Here is a 19848-nt window from a genome sequence, read left to right as displayed (position 1 = left end):
TCTCAATAGAATTTCATCAATAAAAATGCACTATATTCTTCATGGTGTAATACAAGTTTAAGAACTTGCCTAGAAGATATTAAAGTACTCAAAGACTTGGCTCTAACCCTATTAAATGTGGAAGCTCTTCAACTTTCTGTGGGCATTAGGCAAAGTGTTAAAATTATGATCTGTTAAGTGTCTAAATACGCACAATCAAGTCGAGATGAGCGACTGCTTAATGGCCTGCTGGGGTAAGTAGAATTTTACGTAGGTAGGTAGATAGGTAGATAGGTAGGTGGGTGGTTGGGTGTTTAGCTGTGGCTGATGAGAATTTTGGAGCTGTTTGTGGAGGGTTGTCCATTCAATGTCGACACTGCAAGGCATTGCCGAGTGTGTATTTAAAATGTCATTTTGTTGTCAACCTCAGACTTCTTGTCTTATGTCAAATTATAATTATGGCGCCATGCTACTAACGACATTAGCACAGCAGCAACAATTTCAGTGGTGGTTGGGTGCTGTTCGCATTGCCATTAAATTGCCTACGAAACAAACCCTTGTTAAGAGTCAACGTTGGAGTCTGAGTCAGAGTCTGAGTCCTGGCTGAGTTCTGGCTGTTCCTTGTGCCTTTTGCTTCATTATCAGCATCGAAAGTTAAAACGCAGGCGACCTAAATGAAACAATTTTCTATTACACTCGGCAAAATTGTAACGTTAAACGTTTGAAAAACTTTGTTTTAAAATCACTTAGCGTCTGTGCGAAGCACACACATACATATATACATATATATATATGTGTGTGTGTGTGTGTATGTTTGTGTATTTGTTGGCCTTTTAAAGGGTGCACAGCTTTCTACTAGTCCTTGTCCTTGTCGTTGTCGTTGTTGCCGCCTTTTGCAAAGTGGTGATAATTTTTGCTTTGTTGCGAAAATGACAAAATTTTAACCCGGCACACAGTTACACAGTACACAACCCTACCCCTACCCCTACCCCCTTTTGGCCATCAAGGCTTCGCTTTGGCTTGCAACGGACGCGACTTGTGTCGACTTTTAATGGTTTTCATCTTATTAGCAGCAAAGTTCTTTGTCGCCGTTGTTGCTGCTGCCACGCCCACCTCTCCTCCCACTCTTACTGCTACTGCTGTCGAGCGACACTGCACAAAATGGCTAACAGCAACAGATTTATTTGCAATTTTTGCTCATTTGGCGAAAATGCCGTCGTCGTCGTCGTCTTTTGTCTTAGCCACTTTGTGCCTGCTGCGTCTCTTCTTACCATCTCGTTAGTTTGTTGACGTTTGGTAGAGCTGCTCCCCTTCTTCTTCCCCTCCCCCTACTCTTCGTTTCACCCCCGCCTTGTTCGCTTGTTGCTCGTTTGGCTTGGGGACGCTAAGGGCGCATAATTAAAAAAGTTTCATTTCATTTTGTTGGTTTTCTTGGTTCGTTTCGCCTGTTTATGTTCATTTGTTTTCTTGTGTAGGTTTCTTGGGGTTTTCTTCTTGCCACTTTGCCACTTGCCTCAAGCTGGCAATATTTTTGTTTCGCCTTGTTGGCTGTAAAGACGCCCCTTGTCCTAATGATTGCCGCCTTCTTGCGTTTTTTGCATGCTTCGTTTAATTTAATATTAATCTAAGAACTTTGTTTGCTTTTCACGTGTTGTTCTGCTTGTTGTTAACTCAAATGTGCCAACAAAATGGCGTTGTTGTAGACCAAAAACTTGCAAATGAGTTACGCATTTGCCAGCCTATAAAAGTCTGTGACTGTGTGTGTGTGAATGTGTGTGTGTGTGTGTGTGTGAGACAAAATCATATGATACGAATGTATTATAACAGCTTATTGTTTTGTGTAAATGTTTAACACAAGTTGACACTTGAACTCAACTTTCTTTATATCAATAAAGGCTTTCATTCATTATTATATTAATTCAAACCATTTATAATAAGAGAGAATACAATTTCAATCAAAGAGTTGACTTACTTATTCAATTCTAATTAGCTGATTACGAATGTTATGAATTTATTCCTAGATGATATGTGAGCATGAATAATATGGATATATAAGTCACAAAATCATGGATATTATTTTAGAGATTGAGATATTATTTTTATATATTTATTTTATTTTTGGGAGATTTTCGGTTGGTTTCGTTTTCTGTGGCACCCCTGAATATAATAAATAAATAAAAATAATCAGTGCTGCCACAGAAACCGAAACCAACCGAAAATCTCCCAAAATGAATGGAGATTTGGATGAATATATCCCTAGATGATATGTGAGCATGAATACATAAGTCACAATATAATAAATATTATTTTAGAGATTGAGATATTATTTTTATTTATTATATTTATATATTTATTATATTTTTGGGAGATTTTCGGTTGGTTTTGGTTTCTGTGGCACCCCTGAATATAATAAATGAATAAAAATAATTAATAAAAATAATCAGTGGTGCCACAGAAACCGAAACCAACCGAAAATCTTCCAAAAATGTATGGAGATTTGGATGAATATATCCCTAGATGATATGTGAGCATGACTATATAAGTCACATATATATTTTTTATATTTTTATATATTTATTATATTTTTGGGAGATTTTCGGTTGGTTTCGGTTTCTGTGGCACTTCTGAATATAATAAATAAATAAAAATAATAAATAAAAATAATTAGTGCTGCCACAGCAACCGAAACCAACCGAAAATCTCCCAAAAATGTATGGAGATTTGGGAGATTTTTGGTTGGTTTCGTTTTCTGTAGCACCCCTGATTATGATATATATCTGGTAAATAACAGCGACTTTTAAAGCAACACTTAAATTTAAATACATAAATTTTCTGATGGTCATTCATTCATTTAATAAGTTAAATTATAATAATTAAAAAAAAAATTAATCTGTTAAGAAAATTGGAAGTTCTCTTAATATATTGACTTATTAACGAAATAGAAAATCAATTATTAATTTGATTTTTGGTTAACTGAATGTCTCATAGGCTGAAAATTGATTGTTGGGTAACTCTAATACAATGCTGATTATTATTTATGTAATGAAATGTATACTAGACCTTACTCTAAAATATATTACTTTAAAAATGTATTATTTTTATAAACTTGAAATACTTTTTCTCATTATTAAATTCTTTCGAAACTTGCTAATAACTGACAGTGAAGAATAATTCCTTAGCTGATGAAGTAACAATGGTGTATCAAAGATTAGCTCGGAATCTATACAATCCACTGGCGTCACACTCAATGCAGTTGATTAACTGAAGCGTTTGGCATTCAAAGTGTTTTGCCCCATGAATTTCATATTCGCGCCCCCTTTTCGAGTCGATTTCAGATTTTTCCCCTTACCCCATACTTGGTTATTCTCAATTTCATTCCCTGTACCTTTCTTGTGCGCTGTTAACTTTGGAAAGTTTATGAATATTCGAAATATGCCAGCAGAGTGGAGTCGAGTGGAGTCTATTGACGTGGCTGTTATGGCAACCCTGGCGTTGAGAGGGCCACAATGGTAGTTGCTATGTCAAAGTCGCCGCATCCTATTTAATATTGCATTCGGTTTTTTTTGTAGCATTCACTGCATTTGGCCAATTGCTGAGTGTTCCAGACATTCAATCGCACTTTCTATGACTGTGTTGCTTCACATTTGAATGGTCATTCATTCATTCATTGCTTGATTCACTCACTCATTCATTCACTCCGTCAGTCAGTGCTGCAATCTTTTGAATGGTTCGTATGCCAGCTTCATTTTTGATGATTTCGCGCAAAATTTTGTTTAACTTTCGCCAATTCAGTTGGGGTTAATTTTGCATGGCGTCCAATTCGAGAAATCCGTGCTTTAATTTCCGAGTCATGGCAACGAGGTTCACAGCAAAATCTATATAAATTTCCAGCATAATAGCTTAAGGGTGAATTTTCCCAAGATAGGCAGACTGAATTCACTTTATAGTTGGCGGTTTGCTTGGAAATTGAGGATTTTGGAATGCAAGCTAATTAAAATCTCACTTTTGTTTTAGGTAAAAGCTTTACGCTGACTATTGTCATCTCAACGAATCCCATACAAATCGCCACCTATACGAAGGCCATCAAGGTGACTGTCGATGGTCCCCGAGAGCCGCGCTCCAAGGTGCGTCATCAGGGCTTTCATCCGTTCGCCTTTGGACCACAGCGCTTTGGCCCAGATCCACTTATGGCCGGATTGCCCTTCAAGTTGCCAGGTACGTAACCCATTGACATCCTACTACCCCCCGCCCCCACATCCCCTTGCAAAGGGGTGGTCGCATCGCCACAAGCGTTTTGTGCTCGTTAGCACAGGTATCGATGGCTACTCACTGGAAGGATTACAGCATGTCTTGGCTTTTACAAGCTCATTTGTAAATTTGTAAATTAATATGACTATTATGCGAGCTAAGCTGGCTAATGTTCAGCTTACAGCAAATCAAGTCCTGAGGCTACCAAATATTTCAAGTCTGAAATCGAGAACTCTGCATCAAATAATTCTTTGAAATATTTAATTTTTTTTCTTTCAATTCGAAATATAAATTTATGCGTTATTTATTTTAATCAGGGAATTATATTGAAAACGGTCATGAAACCGTTCATCAAAACTAACCGTTTCATTTTCAAGAACATATAGCCGCAACGGTTGTTGCAGTATTGACCAGGTTCAAACACTCATAACTTTAAGAAAGCTGCAACGATTTTTAAGTGGAATGCCTTTTTGGGCATAGTTCGACCTCTCAATTCATTCTGCATTCAAATTTTATTAAAATCCTAAAAAAAATATTTTTCTCTAGATCATGGGTTTGATGCTAAGGGTCCCCCCTTTGATATTTTGAAAATTGAAAATTTTAAATCTCAAGTTTTCACTTTTAACCAACTCCATATATCGTAATTAGTATAAAACAACATTTAAAACTTGATTTTAAGACCATTCACTTTTTTGTATAAAATCATGTTAAATTTGACAAAATTTTTGACTTGTAAAATTTCCAGGTCATAGGTTTGACCAACTTTAAACTTTCATAACTTTGTCAAAACTGGATCGATTTTCAAGCGGAATACCATTTTGATCATGGTTCGAAACTTTAATTCATTCCACATTTAAATTTTCTTAAATTCCTAAAAAAAAATATTTTTCTCTAGATTCTACCAGATATTGATTTCGTTGCTAAGGGTCCCCCCTTTGAAATTTTGAATATTGAAAATTGTAAATCTCAAGTTTTCACTTTTAATCAATTCCTTATATCGTAATTAGTATAAAACAACACTTAAAACTTGATTTTGAGAATATTAATTTTTTTGTTAAAAATTAAGTTAAATTTGACAAAATTTTTGACTTGTAAGGTTTCCAGGTCATAGGTTTGACCAACTTCAAACACGCATAACTTTGTCAAAACTGAACATATTTTCAATATAATTTTCGAATAGGATAAGAGTATGATCTATCAAATTAACAGCATTACATTCTTTTAGAAATTCAACTCTAAACCGGTTTACTGGCAGTAAATATACGATTTTAAGCAATTTTTGAACAATGTTAACTTTTTGAGAAACACGAAACAAAATTAATTAAAAATGTTTATAACTCGATAAAAAGTTGACAAAAATAAAAGTTGCTTCGTTATGGTTAGCCGAGGCTGCACTTCCTCGAGTACAGGAATCGAGGTATCATTACCACCCCGAAGACATTAGCATAAGGATAATGACAAATGAGCAGGCAGCCAGGCGCAGAGTCCTTTGGACAGGCGTGCAAACAGATTCGCGCTGCCTTTTATTTATATATATATATAAATTCTTTTTTTTTTTTGTCAATTTTTAATGCAAGCGTGTGCCCTATTTATGCGCTCATATTGCACACACACACACACACACACACAAAGATATAGATATAGAGAGACAGTGACACAATAGAGGCGACAATTATAATACAAAACAACAGCTTGAAAAATCCATTAAAATGATTTTAATCCTTTAACGAGTCACAAAACGGCTACGAAGTCGTCATCATCGTCGTCGACTTCGTGGCATCGATGGAAAGGGTCCAATCCACCCCTCAATAACCCCGCATATAACCCCTGATGTTAAACCCTGTCAGAACATAACAGCAGGCGTAGCCTTAAATTATTTTAAAGCGCTCGACTGTTGCGACTGTTGCAACAATAAACACGCGATATAACCAGACTGCGAACAAGGATAACGACAACGCAAGGACGATGCCACAGATGACAACAAGAATTGCTGCCGTTGTCGCCGTCGCCGTCGTCGTCGCCTGGTGAACAAATCTCGTTTGATACGCTTTGATTTTATTAAAATTTAACAATTTCACTATGAAATTTATGAGGCGGCAAGTGGGTGAACGCTTCTCTCGGTGGTGCAGTGGCTCAGTGTCTCAGTGGCTCAGTGTCTCCAGCACTTTCGATTTTCTCTATCTCTCAGCTTTTCAACTTATTTTTAATTGGTTTTATATTTTAAGACCTCCAACAATATTTTAACAAGTAATGAGTGTTATGTTCGATTTAATTAATAAAACTTTTGTTTGTTTTAATTCAATTTGCACTCTTTGATATTCAGATTTCTAAATAAATACTATGGAATGAATACTTTAACCATAATTGTGATTGTTAGCAACTTTTCTAATTTTTTTTTGTTTTAAAAGTTATTTTTAATTATAAATATTTAAATTTTAGCTGCTGCCGTTGATATTTCTATTTTACTGCAAACGTAAATTACTATTATAATTAAAATTATTTATTTATAAATTTATAACAGTAAAGAAAATGTATAAATCTTTAAGATAATTATGTTTTCGAATTTCATTACGTTACTATAAATATTTATTAGTTTTATTTGACGTAAATTTTATTAATAGCGCAAAGTTAATACTTTTTTTTCTTAAGTGCATAAATATTTTTGCATACGATTTTGATGCGAAAAAAATTTAAAATCAATAAAATAAATTATTTAATTGCTTTCCTTCATGTGTATGAATAAACGTTTTTACTTAATTAAAAATAGTAAATAAAAATTGATTAAAAAAAAGTCATTATATATTTATTTTATTTATTATATATTATATATATTTATTTTATTATTTATTATATATTTATTTATTAAATTGTGTATTGATTTATTTGTATGAATCGTAATATAACAGGAAAACTATTAAGGATGAATAATGGAACTAAATTAAATATATTATATCTTTTTATTCTCATTTTTTTGTTGTTTTTATTTTTGTGTATTTAAAGTTCTTCAATGAGTTTTGTTTAGCAGGAGAATGTTTCGAAAAACCCGTTGGGGACAAATTTTTGAAAAACTTTGACGGCAACTTTTCGCACTTGCAAGTCGAAACTGCAAAGTGACACAACAGCAAAAAAGTGTCTCAAAATTACATTAAAAACTAAAAGGCAGTCAAAGCACTATCCATGCGTGTGCGTGTGCGTGTGTGTGTGTGTGTGAGTGTGTGTCAAGTAGTTTTTGGCATACACAAAATGTAGTTGACTCTGGAGTGCTGCGTGTCACAGAAAGTTTGCCAAATGATTAAAAGGACTCTACGTTGGTTCCTGCTCCCCGGGAAAAATAGTTGAGCTGGCAGAAAAAGGCAGCCAAGTGCTTTTCTTGATGGAACGGAATAAATATAAAATGGCGTCGTAAGCAGGGCACATTAGTGCCACGCCCCCCGTTCTGCGTTGGTGGGCGCTCCTCTCTATCGTCCTGGAGTGGAGTGCAAGGTGCCTGGGGCCATGTCATGAGTGTGGAAAGTGGAAAATTTGTAGCTTCCGCAACGGATATCCTGTTTCACACACGCGCGACCCTCTCTATGCCACGTGTGTGTGTGTGTATGCGTGTGTGTGCCTTTTGAAGTTGCCTTCATCATTATCATCATCATTATCAGCGTCAAGAGCAGCAGCAACAGAAGCAACTAAAAAACTTTCGCGCGAGTTTTTAGTGAAAATTATATTAAAATTTTGTGCTTGATGTAATTTATGTCATAAAACCCATTGGAAAGTAGACGCATGTGTGCATAATTACATAGCGACTGTAAGTGTGTGCGTGTGTGTGTGTGGGCGTTAATGTTTTAAATGAATTTTCAGCTTGAATTAATTTTTTAGCGCATTGTCTTCAGCCCCGCACTTACTAGCAAGTGAATTTTATTTAAGATTTCCAACACTTGTATTTATTTAAAAACCCTTTTGGCCGTCTGCCCTTTATGTTATATGTATGTTGTTTGCTTCACAGAAGGCAAAGATCAAAGTGGTGCACACACACACACACACACACACACACACATACTCACCCTGCTTTTCTTTTGCTTATTTTTTTTGTATTTATTTTTGTGTGCTCACTTGGGACATGAGTCCTTTATATCTGTATTAGTGTAGACTTATATGTACTTACGAGTATTTTGTTGATAGGATTCAGAGTCAACTTCGTGCAGCAGGCAATCTTAATTATGTACTTATGTTCTCGAAGCAAAAAAAAAAACAGCAATCATATATTTAAGCCAGTTCCAAATTCCACTTAACAATCAAATTCGTAGATTCGTAAGAAAATATTGCTAATACAAATTAAAATATTATTTATTAAAGCATTGTAAGTTGCAAATTTTATTTAATTTAACTTTTTTATTATTTTAAATTAGTTATGTATTATTATATTTAATTTCATGCATCACTTTTGTTCTTTTTATGCCCTATAAAATGCTTCCAAAAAATTGCTGCTTATTTATTATCTTATTTATATTTATTTATATTCTTTTACTTGTTCGCTGAATTTCAATTTTGTAAGCTATACAATTCTGCTAAATCTTTAAAAATGGATTAAAAATGGATTTGATATTAAATCTGATATTTAAACAAGTATAAGTTTCTTAATACAATATAATATTGACTTGAATTTTTCCATTTAATTGATTGATTCATGTAACTAATTGTAACTAATAAACTTAATGACATAGTTCTACAGTATATCGCATATTTTTCTGTTATTAAAAAGAACGGAAATTAGTTAATTAATTTTCGATAGTTTTCTCATGCCAGTGTTGCCCCACTTTATATTAATTTTAACCTTCTACACTCGTGGTACTTGCATACGAGACAATTTAATAAATAACTTTGGCACATGTATGAGTTGCATTTGAAGTTAATTTTCCTTTTATGTTTCATTTACTCGTTGGGGTTGGCTTTCGGTTTATATTTTGTTGTTGCTCTCTGGTTGGTATTTTTTTTTTTTTTATGTGGGGGCGCTTTAAGCAATATGTAAACGCCCCAAAGGGTTAAGCATTGTGTCTTTAAATAACTTGATAAACTCGTCGGGTGTGTGTTCCCTTCTTACTTGCAAAAACGAAATGATTTAGTACACATAATCAAACATGCAGACAGACAGACAAATTTGCACAGTCACTCCCCGTGGGGGAGGCCTACAGCTCAATTTGGCTGGCAAAAGGAAATTTTAAAGTCATCGTCCTTGCTTGTCCGTGGCCCTGACAATGTCGATTGTGGACTGAGAGCTGAGAGCTGAGAATTGTGAACTGAGTGGGGTGTGGGGTGTATGTCGCTGCCCCCCAAGGACATATTACAGCATTGATTCAATTTCATGTCAATTTACGTGTCAATGCGACACTAATACGCCAAGGGTCGTGGATGCTGCCGCTGCTGTTGCCAGCCAGCCAGCACGACCCCTGACCCCAGATCACAGATCCCAAACCCCGAGCTGACATGTGGCATTGCTCGATTTTTAAGTAGGGTTGGGCAAGGTGTGTGTTTAAAATTATTTATAACATTTGCGAAAATATGTTTGCCAAATGCCAACAACTTTGTCGACTGCGTTGCGTCGCTTTGCAATTTCTTTTTGGCGCGCCCGAGAAAGTATGCTACATTTTTTTTCCTTTCTTGCCCTGCCTTCTCTTTTTTTTGTAATAACTTGCGGCCTGTTATGTATCGGCCATATGCTTATGTGTGTGAGTGTGTGGGCGAACTGGAATGTGTAACGCCCACCCCGCCAGTCTCCCTGCCAATCTCCCTGCCAACTCCCTGACAATTCCCCAACCACCAACACTCGCATGTGTTGACAACACTTGTGTAACGGTAAATTTGTGCGTATTGTGCGTGTACAGGAGTCGGGGTTGTTGGTGGGTTTGAGCTAAGACTGTGACTCGGATAAGGGGGGGGGTTTCGAAATTGGGGTCTTGTCAACCTCTTGGCATGCCTTACAAAATAGCAGCAAATTTGCCAAAACAATTTGCAAATCTACAGCAAATATGTGTAAATACTGATATGACAGGCACTTGACAACAACTGGCTGAGGAATTGATAAAGACACAACTGAAGTGGGTGAGTGAGAGGGGTATATACTTGGAAAGAGAGGGCGAAGAGCTCACCTGTAGCTGAGTTTTAAAAAATAGACTTCTTTTATCACATTTACATTTATAAAGTGCTACAGAAAATTTAGATATTGATGTAAATTAATCATCAGGCATATTTTTTAAATATTTGCAAAAGTCAGGAGTCAGTAACACATTTGCATTAGATTTCTTTATTTTTATATTAAATCAAAGTGCATAAAATATATTTTAAATCAATTTTGATATTGATGTAAATGAATCATGTGGCATATTTTTTAAATATTTGACAATGCAAAAGTAAGGAGTCAGTAACCCATTTGAAGCCGGTTGAAATACAAACATATTGCATTCGATTACTTTTTTTTATATTGAATCAAAGTGCATCAAATATATTTTTAATCAATTTATTTATTATTCGAATTAAAACAATAATTAATATTATAGTTTTGCTAAAAGTGTAAGGTATATATCAGAAACATCGACATTTCTTTCGATTTTCTTCTAAAGCATTTGTCAGCAAAATCTTTAGAGAATTGCTGAACAATAACAAATAAAGATCGCTTGCTTTGACTACAACAAAATGAAAGTATGACAAACTTTGTTTATTTAGAAATTTCTAATTGCAATAACTAATATTTTAAAGGAATAGTAAATTACTATTAGTAAATAATTAATTTAAAATTAATTTAATCAGTAGAAAATGAAACTTATATCGATTGTTGCCGAACCCAAATGCTGTGTAATTAGTTTGGGAATGACAAGTTTCGTGCTGTCAATGCCAACGCCAGTTTTGAAAGGACACACAAATAATCTTAAAGTTGAGAACAGCGCACAAAATCAATAGGCTTAGACCAGGTTCAAAAGTAGACATATTTACTTGTAATACGCTAAATGCTAGACACAACAACAGATGTTGCCACAACATCAGCATTATCATCAGCAGTAATGTCATCATTATTATTTGAAACTTTAAGATGCAGTTGCCACTCAATAACTACTCGAAAAACAAAAAAACAAAATATATTTCGAAATTTAAAAAAAAAAAATAAAAAACAAATTCACCGCAAAGTGCACAGCAAAGTAAGCAGCAAGCAGTTTTTAGACCATTTGCAGCATCCAAGTGTCCGCGCTTAAAAGTAGGCAACATAAATGCTCGACAATTCGATGTGAGCTTCTTGCTGCCGACGTTGCTGTTGCTGTCGCTGCCGACGTCGACGGGCAACAGTTGGCGCAGGCGTCAACACTGAGCGCTAACAGCTTGCACTCACATTCGCACTCGCTCTCTCACGCTCCTTCTCTCTCACTGAGTGCGAAATTGAGTTGAGTGCTTTGTGGACCATGTACTTTAGAGATTTCCCCTGATTCGCTGGCACTCTCAAACTGAGTCTGTGTGTGTGTGTGTGTGTGTGTGAGTGAGTGGGGGGTTACCACCCACCACACATTGTGGTGAGTTAGATGCCGGCACGACGACTTTCGACGCGTTTTTTCCAAGACAGCGTCTTGTGGTGAGAAATTGTTGCGCGCTGTTGAGTTTTTCTTTCTTGAGCCTGAGAGCGCCTTTCGTTTTCATTGCGGCCACTTTTGTTTTAGGGGTGTGAGTGCGGCTTGGGGGTGGTACATTCGGCTTGACACGGCAGCGAGTCGAGATGCCGTCGGTGAAACGTTAAACAAATGTATTTGCCGACGGCAAGTGCGTTTTAAATTTTAGCCAATTTTCAACTGATTGCCAGAAAATGATTATGCTGGAAATATATAAATATATTTTGTGTGACTTGAAGTTGGTCTTTAATAAATTAATATATAAAATAATAAATGTTGCACTCAAATGAACTTGTGACTAGGCTGCAGTCTAAACTTTAACCCGCCTACAACTGCAGACTCATTCCGCAATGCGGTGTCCAAAACAAAAAATAGAAAGAAAGAAAGAAAACAAAACAAGGCAAAATAGAAGAGAAAAAAGTGTGGGAAGTTGGACTCATGAAAGCTTTTTGTGGCGCACCAATGGCACCGCGTTATGCTCCGCCACACATACAGACAGACAGACATACATGTGTATATGTATATATAGTTAGTTGTATATATGTAGCTATATATATAGAGAATGCGCTCACTCATGCATGGGGGCAGGGCCTTGAATGCCACCTCAGTACACACACACACACACGCACACACACACACATGCAGATTGGCACCCACCTGTCCCACTGTTCCACTGTCCCAGACGAGCACACCCGACTCCGACGAATACCGTTACGTGGCGTGCCGAAGAAAACCCGACCCCAAACTGACACCAAGCGCGGCTAACCCTTTATCGCACATAGGGTTTCCTTACAGGACCGCATATTTAGGTTTTTGTTATGGGGTTTCACTGTCGCCATCCTTGGTACGCCTTCATGCGGTCTCTCTCACTCTCTAACTCTCTCACTCTCATTCCATGTGTGTGTGTGTGTGTGGGTAAAGGCTTGGCCACTGCCCGCACACACACACACACACACACACACATACAGTTTGGGTTACCAAAATCGACGTGATGTTATATTATATGGAAACACAATTTGCTCAATGTCTGCCGCCGCTTCCGCCGCATCGAAGACGTCGCCGTCGCAGTCGCCGTCGCAGTCGCCGTCGGGTGCTGCCACCAGCTTCAAGCAGCACTCGAGAGCGTGGGCGTGTCTGTGTCTGTGTGTGTGTGTCTGTGTCTGTGTGAGCTTGTGATCGTCGTAGTTTTGTGGGCTGTTACTGCTGCCATTTTGTGTGACACAACTGAAACCCAACTATAAAACTTGCCCCTGTACTTCAGCAGTACATATACACATATATATATATATATATACAACTATATGCAAACATATGCACATATAAACATATACATATATAAAGTAACAGTTACTGCACTTAACATGCTAATGGCATGAGCTGGCTATGGATTCTCTAATGATAAAAAACAGTACGTTATATTATAATGAGTGCTAATGCATGTTTGGCTATGCTAAAACTAAAAGTTACAGAATCTGGCAAATTTACTGTAAAGTCGCTGCTTAAAACCTCGAATGTATACCACTCACATACGTAGTAGTAATCTAAATAACTGGAAAATAATATAAAATGACATATGAAATTGTTAGAATTATCTAATTTTTTTTTTAAGAGCAACTTACTTTAATATTTTAAATCTTATATTTAATAATAATATTTTTAATATTTTAAATCTTATCAATTTTTTCTTCATATAAAATAATTGTGCATAAGATTGGCCCAATTGGTCGAGCCAAATGATTCAATTTTTTTTTAATTAATATATTAAAAAGCTTGGGAATATTATTAAAAATTTTAATTTAAAATTACCTTTAAGTCTTATTTAGGAAAACAGTTACATTTACTGTGAAAATAATTTTGAATATATAATAATTTGTAAATATGCATAAAGTTAATAAATTTAATTTTAAACTTAAAAAGGGTTCAAATTTGAATAAGTTTTTTTGTTTTGAAATATTCTTTAATATTAATAAAAAAATACATATATTCTTAGTTTCATAAAATTTGTGTAGAAAACGACAAATACTGCTTTAAAATAGCTTGAAGGTAAATAAACGAAATATCTTAATTCTATACAATTTGAATAGAATTTTAAAATATTAACAGAAATTTTAAAATTATTAACAGATAATTTATTTTTAAGTTCATTTATGCATTGTAAATATTAAAAAAATTTGCATCTTATAGGCTAAAGTTGAGTTGTAAGGCAAACGTATTCCATATTGTTGTTTTATAAAAAATAACAATACACCCTTTAAGGCAAAAAAAAAACCGCTTCAAACTCTTTTAAATTTCGGTTTTTTTTTAAATTAATTGTAAATTTAATCATTTTTGTGTTAAGAATTCTCCACTGACTAAACTATATTACTATATATATATACGAAATTGATAGTTTCCTGTTATTTAGATACTTGGCGACTCTAATAATTCAATTTTTTTTTAAATAAAGACAGTAAGTCTTCAAAAGTTTTGCTTTGAACATTACAGTTTTCGGTTCCCCTGAACTCAAGGTTTAGGTTCGAGTTTTGGATTAATTTTTACGAAAAAAATAGTATTTCCTTAATTGCTTTTTAATATTAATAAAAAAAAACATATAGTATTTCCTAAATTGTTTTTTAATATTAATAAAAAAATACATATATTAAAATTATTTACTAAAAAGATTCCTAACTTGTTGAAGAACTTAAGATGGCAAATATAATTTGCGAAACAATTTGAATAAAGATTTCTGCTAAGAGTTTTTCTAGAGACTTTGATAGCTTTTAGGATATGTGTTTTTAAGATATATCATTGTACAAATTCATAGCTGAAATCATTTTTAAACAAAGCCAGAAAAGGTGTATAGGTGTATCATCGATGGCTTTGTCATTTTCTGTGTGTGTGTGTGTGTGTGTTTAAATCGCAAGTTTTCATCAAGATGCCAGACAGTTCAATTGCTGCTTTCCGTTCCTCTATTTTACACACAAACACACACAGACACACACTTAGAGTTGCTTTAGCCATTAGATAAGCAGAGTTGTTTGACCTACATAGATGTATAGTAGTTGTACTTGAAGTAATATCAAGTGCCATATGCGCTTCAGTTTCAGTTCCTAAGTATTTCTAAGCAGTTGTCGTTGTACTTATGTAAGTATGTCAGAGGATGAAAATAATGCAGCATGCCAATCAAGTAATGCAGCAAAGATGCTGCCAGTCATGTCTATAAATGTGCCCAGTGTCTTGGTATCTCATCTCATCTCAACTCAACCCGTCTCATCTCTTCTCTTCTTGTCTCTTCTTGTCTCGTCTCGAGTCTGTCTCCTCTTGGCCTATGCCAGTCTGACTGGTTGGTCTGGTTGGTTCGTTGGTTGGTTGTTGGTGTCACATTTTCGGTGAAATTTTGGTTGCAAACTTTGGCAAAACTTGGCCAAGTATTTGGCCTCAAGTGCGACAGAGTGAGACAGAGACCGAGCGTGCAACAGAGACAGTGACAGTGAGTGCGTGCGTATGCAAGAGAAAGAGGGAGATAGTCAAATACAGTGCGATTGCAATTGAGAGCGCGCATGTGGGCGGTGTGTGTGTGTGTGTGTGTGTGTGTGTGTGTGTGTGTGTGTGTGTGTGTTGTGGTCGGTCTTCGTCTTTGAATGCGAGAGGAGCTAAGCGAGCAGAGATTCTCTCAATGTTTGTTGCCTTGGCGTTTTCTTAAGTGCGACTAACTCACACACACACACACACACACACACACACTCGCACACACACACACACGCACACTCGCACACACACACACACACACACGCAGCGACAACAATGAGTCAACTGTGGCGCTGCTTTGCAGCATCTTCAGTCAGCGTCTCCGTCGACCGCGTAGTATGTGCGACTGCGGCCTGGCATTTGAGGTTGTTGTTGTTGTTGTTGTAGCTGCAACATGCTCCGACTTGGCCCCCCTCCCTCTCCCCCTCTCGCTGTCGCTCGCTCGCTTGCGCTCTCTAAATCTACGAAGCCAGAGAGCAGCTTCCTCCATTTGCCCACAAATGTGGGATGCCACTTGATAGCGGCAACGCCATAAGGAGGTTGCCAGAAAGGAGGACATAAAAACTAGGAGGCAGGAGGAAGCAGACAGCCGGTCCAGACGGAGCAACGACATCGGCGACTGGGATAATTTTAATGAATTTATTTAGGAGTTTGCCTTGAGCTCTCCTCGTTGCTCGCCTTCTCCTTCTCCTTCTCCATCTCATGCTCATTCTTATTCTCAGTCTCTTTCTCGCTCTCGCTGCCAGATTTGACCAAGTAGCGTCTGTGTCTGTCTGTATGTCTCAATGTCTGTCTGTCCCGAAGGTGGAGCTCTTATTGGGCGTGCACATACAGTGAAAGACGGGGGGAAAAGGGCGAAAGGGAAAGGAAAAGGCAGCCAAAGATGCATTTACATAAGCAGCAATATGGCGGCTTGTTGATCACATGATGGCAGCAATCAGGCAGCGAGAGGGAGAGAGAGAGAGGGAGAGAGAGGAATGGGGAGGGAGGAGTAGGGAGAGGGGTTCTAGGGTGTCGACTGGTAGGCGGGAATTTCACCCAATGTTGTTTTGCAGCGACCAAAATGTGTGGCAACGTTTTTGGTCTTGCACAGTGGGCTATATGTGGTTACGACGGGGCTACGGCTTGGGCCTGGTTATCGGTCTGGGTCTGGGTCTGACTCTGAGATTGGTTCTGGGTCTGGGTCTGCGTTTGGCATTGGACTTTGGCCCGTGGACTTGGACTCAAATGTGAAACTAGCTTATATTGTGGGTTTTTCTTATATAACTACTTTTTATCTACTCTTCTACAACCTTTGATGCTATTTCTACCAATCATTCTCACCCCAACTGAGTGAAACTGTCTTATAATCGCTTTAAAGCTCAACAAATTGTAATGGAAATTTAGTTTTTTGGGATCTATCGTAATAAAAGTGTATAACTTCTATCGGTAGATTTTACAGAGTAGTTTTTCATTAAATATTGAAAAAAAAAACATTTTAAATAAAGAGATGCACTCAAAAAAAAAAAAAATATTAAAAATTGGTTTACTCTTGGGATTTTTGTTTTACACTAAGAATTTTGTCCAAATAATATGTTAAAAAGTTTTCAAAAATAGAGAAAACATCTTTATTGTAAGAGCTCTTTTTATACCCGTTACTTAAAAAATAAGTGAAAGGGTATATTGTGTTTGTTGGAATGTATGTAACAGGAATCATCATATTCTTGATCAGCATAAACAGCCGAGTCGATATAGCCATGTCCGTCCGTGTGAGCGCCTCGATCTTAGAAACTATAAGAGATAGACATACCAAATTTGGCACACAGATTTCTATAGACCTCACGCAGGTCAAGTTTGTTTCATATTTATGACACGCCCCATTCTGCCCCCGCAAATCGCGAAAAACTACCACATCCACTGTTTTTAAGATAATACAGTTATTATGGTAAATTACGTTATCTTTTAATATCATCTATAATATCACTTGGCCGCAGCAAGATCAGACAAGTAGAACGGGAGTAATAGCTAACCAAAGTTATTAATAAAGTTATTATTTCAATACAATCACCTAAAAGTATGCAGAAGTTTTTATTAGGTACTAATTTCTTTAAAGTACTTTTATATATATTGAAGTAAGTAACGGGTATGCTATGGTCGGAGTCTCAACTATAGCCTTTCCCACTTGTTTTCTATTTTATTTTGTAATATTTTTAGCGGAATAATTTTTTCGTTGTTTAGTTAAGTTCTATATCAGATATATTTATTAGGGACTTAAAATAATCCTGCAAATTAAAAACGAGAAACGGACTTTAGTTAGTTTTCGATTTTTCATGAAAAACGATTTAATCAACTCGATAGATCATAAAAAATATGAAAGTGTTAAAGTACTTAAACATCGCTATTTTTAGACTCCGTTCTTAAAAAAATTACAGGGGTCTTTTAAGTTTGTTTCACATCCCTATCTAAGAACAACTCTAATCTTAATGTTAATAAAATAATATTTTTAAAATACAAATTTTAAAAAATGTAAAAATGCATAACATTTTGAAATTTATAAAAACAAAAGTATATACTGTTTTCAGAATACTCTTTCCAGACGTAGTGCAACTAAGATTTTCCCATTCGCCCAAAAAAAATTCTTCAGGCTCAACTTTTTTCCAGATATCAAGAAAAATCGAATCCTGAAAATTTGTCAGACTGATTTTAAAAATGTTGACCTTGGTTTCTTTCTAGGTTTCGCACATCATTTGGTGGGGATGCACAGTCATCTGCATGCACCGGATTGGAGAGCTCACATGGCGCTGGGAGGACGTCCAGGGTTTCCAGCTGGACCTTTCTTTGCACATCACCATGGAGCTGGCTTTCCGGCTGCGGCGGCGAGTGGACTGCGTGGCTTAAGCGGTAAGTATCAATCGATTGAAACCTATTTGGCTATTTCAAAACGAAACTCTCTCTCATCTTTCAATATTCCGGACATCTAGAGAGTCAGCAGCAGCAGCTGTCGACGGTGGGCGCGGCGCATAGTACGACAAGTCCGGAGGGATCGCCGACGACCACGACGACGAGTGCGACACTGAGTGCGTTTGTGCAACCGCCGGCTGGTAATGCCGGCTCACCACCCCTGACCTTGACGCTGACCAGTCTGCAGCATCACGACAATAACAACAACAACAGCAGCAGCAACATCGATGCGGGATTCGAGAGTGACAGCATCTCGGTGACGGGATCACCGCGCAAGAGCATCAGTTCGTTGACACACGACGAGGAGGAGCCCGATGCCGATGCCGAGGCGGCACGCAGTCGGAGTCCCACGCTGCTCAGTGCGGATGCCAGCAGTGTGGCAACGCTAGCTGAGCCGGCACCAGGCAGCGGAGGAGGTGCAGGTGGAGGTGGAGGTGCCTTTACGGCACTCATTCAACGCAGCAAGAATCCCACGGAACTGTTTGGCGGATTTGCCGCCGCCGGAGCGGGACACTTTGCTCCGTCGGCGCACAGCTTCAATCCGGCGCTGGCGGCCCAGCTCTTCCTGCAGAGTCCACTGTTGCCACAGTCGAGTCAGTGGCTCTACACGCAGCTCTACGGCAGCTACAGTGAACTCCCCTGGTTGCGCAGCGCGGCGGCGGCAGCAGCAGCCGGTACAGCACCACAGCAGCAGCAGCAGCAGGAGCCAGTTGCTCCACCCACGGTATCCACGGATGCCGATGGCGTTAATCTCATCAAGCGTTGCGTCACACTGATCACACACAATCCACCGGATGCGGAGAATGCCAATCCCAATGCCTCGCCACCTGTGAGCTCCACACGCCGCTCCCCCTCGCCCGTGGAGACCATCGATCTGGACGATGTCAGCACCACATCGCGTTCGGCCAGCGGCTCCAGCGGAGCGGGCGGACCGATCCGTACACGTACGCCCAAACCGACGGCGGATGTCTGGCGTCCCTACTAGCGGCTGGCGGCCGCCTTGCTGGGCAGTTGCCTGGCGGCGCGACCCAGCGACAGACAGGATCAGCATCAGGAACAGGAACTGGAACTGCAACTGGAACAGAGACAGAGACAGTCACAGGGACATGAACAGGGAACCGGCACGGAAACGGAAGGCTGAAGCAGTTGGTGTGTTGTGAAATTAGCTCATATCGCAGCGTGCGAGGGTTGCTCAATAAATATATACATTAGAGTGGCTCCATTTTTTTTTCGCAACAAAGCGTTTAATAAATTCCTAATCCACGTTGAATTCTAAGAAGAATTGCCCTAGAAACCAATATCGAGCTTCTACTTTTTTTGTGTTTTGTATTGCGGAACAGTCTGTTAAATAAAACTTATCAAAAAAAGACCAAAAAATCCACAGATAGAGGCCGAATTATAATGAATTTAGAGATAAGAATTAGTTGGCGCTTTTAACTAGTTTTTCTTTAAATTGAATTTTAAACATAAGCACTTTTGTCAAGTTTCTTATAGCCTATTTCCACGACAGCACATTTAGCTCATTCGACGCCATTTTCAT

At 37.7% G+C, this 19848-nt stretch overlaps 1 protein-coding gene across 1 annotated transcript in view; it reads left to right on the top strand.

Annotated features, from left to right (window-relative positions):
- The window catches only part of LOC117792023 (mediator of RNA polymerase II transcription subunit 1), a 34964-nt gene extending 15671 nt beyond the window's left edge, over nt 1-19293 (top strand). Inside the window, exons 3-5 of the mRNA XM_034631979.1 lie at nt 3994-4194; nt 18081-18261; nt 18321-19293. Coding sequence (XP_034487870.1) covers nt 3994-4194; nt 18081-18261; nt 18321-19293 — 1355 coding nt within the window. The remainder of the gene's footprint in view (nt 1-3993; nt 4195-18080; nt 18262-18320) is intronic.
- The last annotated feature ends 555 nt before the right edge of the window (nt 19294-19848 follow it).

Source organism: Drosophila innubila, chromosome X (assembly GCF_004354385.1).
Source record: "Drosophila innubila isolate TH190305 chromosome X, UK_Dinn_1.0, whole genome shotgun sequence".
Taxonomy (NCBI): domain Eukaryota; kingdom Metazoa; phylum Arthropoda; class Insecta; order Diptera; family Drosophilidae; genus Drosophila; species Drosophila innubila.
Note: the sequence above shows the minus strand (reverse complement) of the source record. Positions and strands in the feature narration are given on the sequence as shown.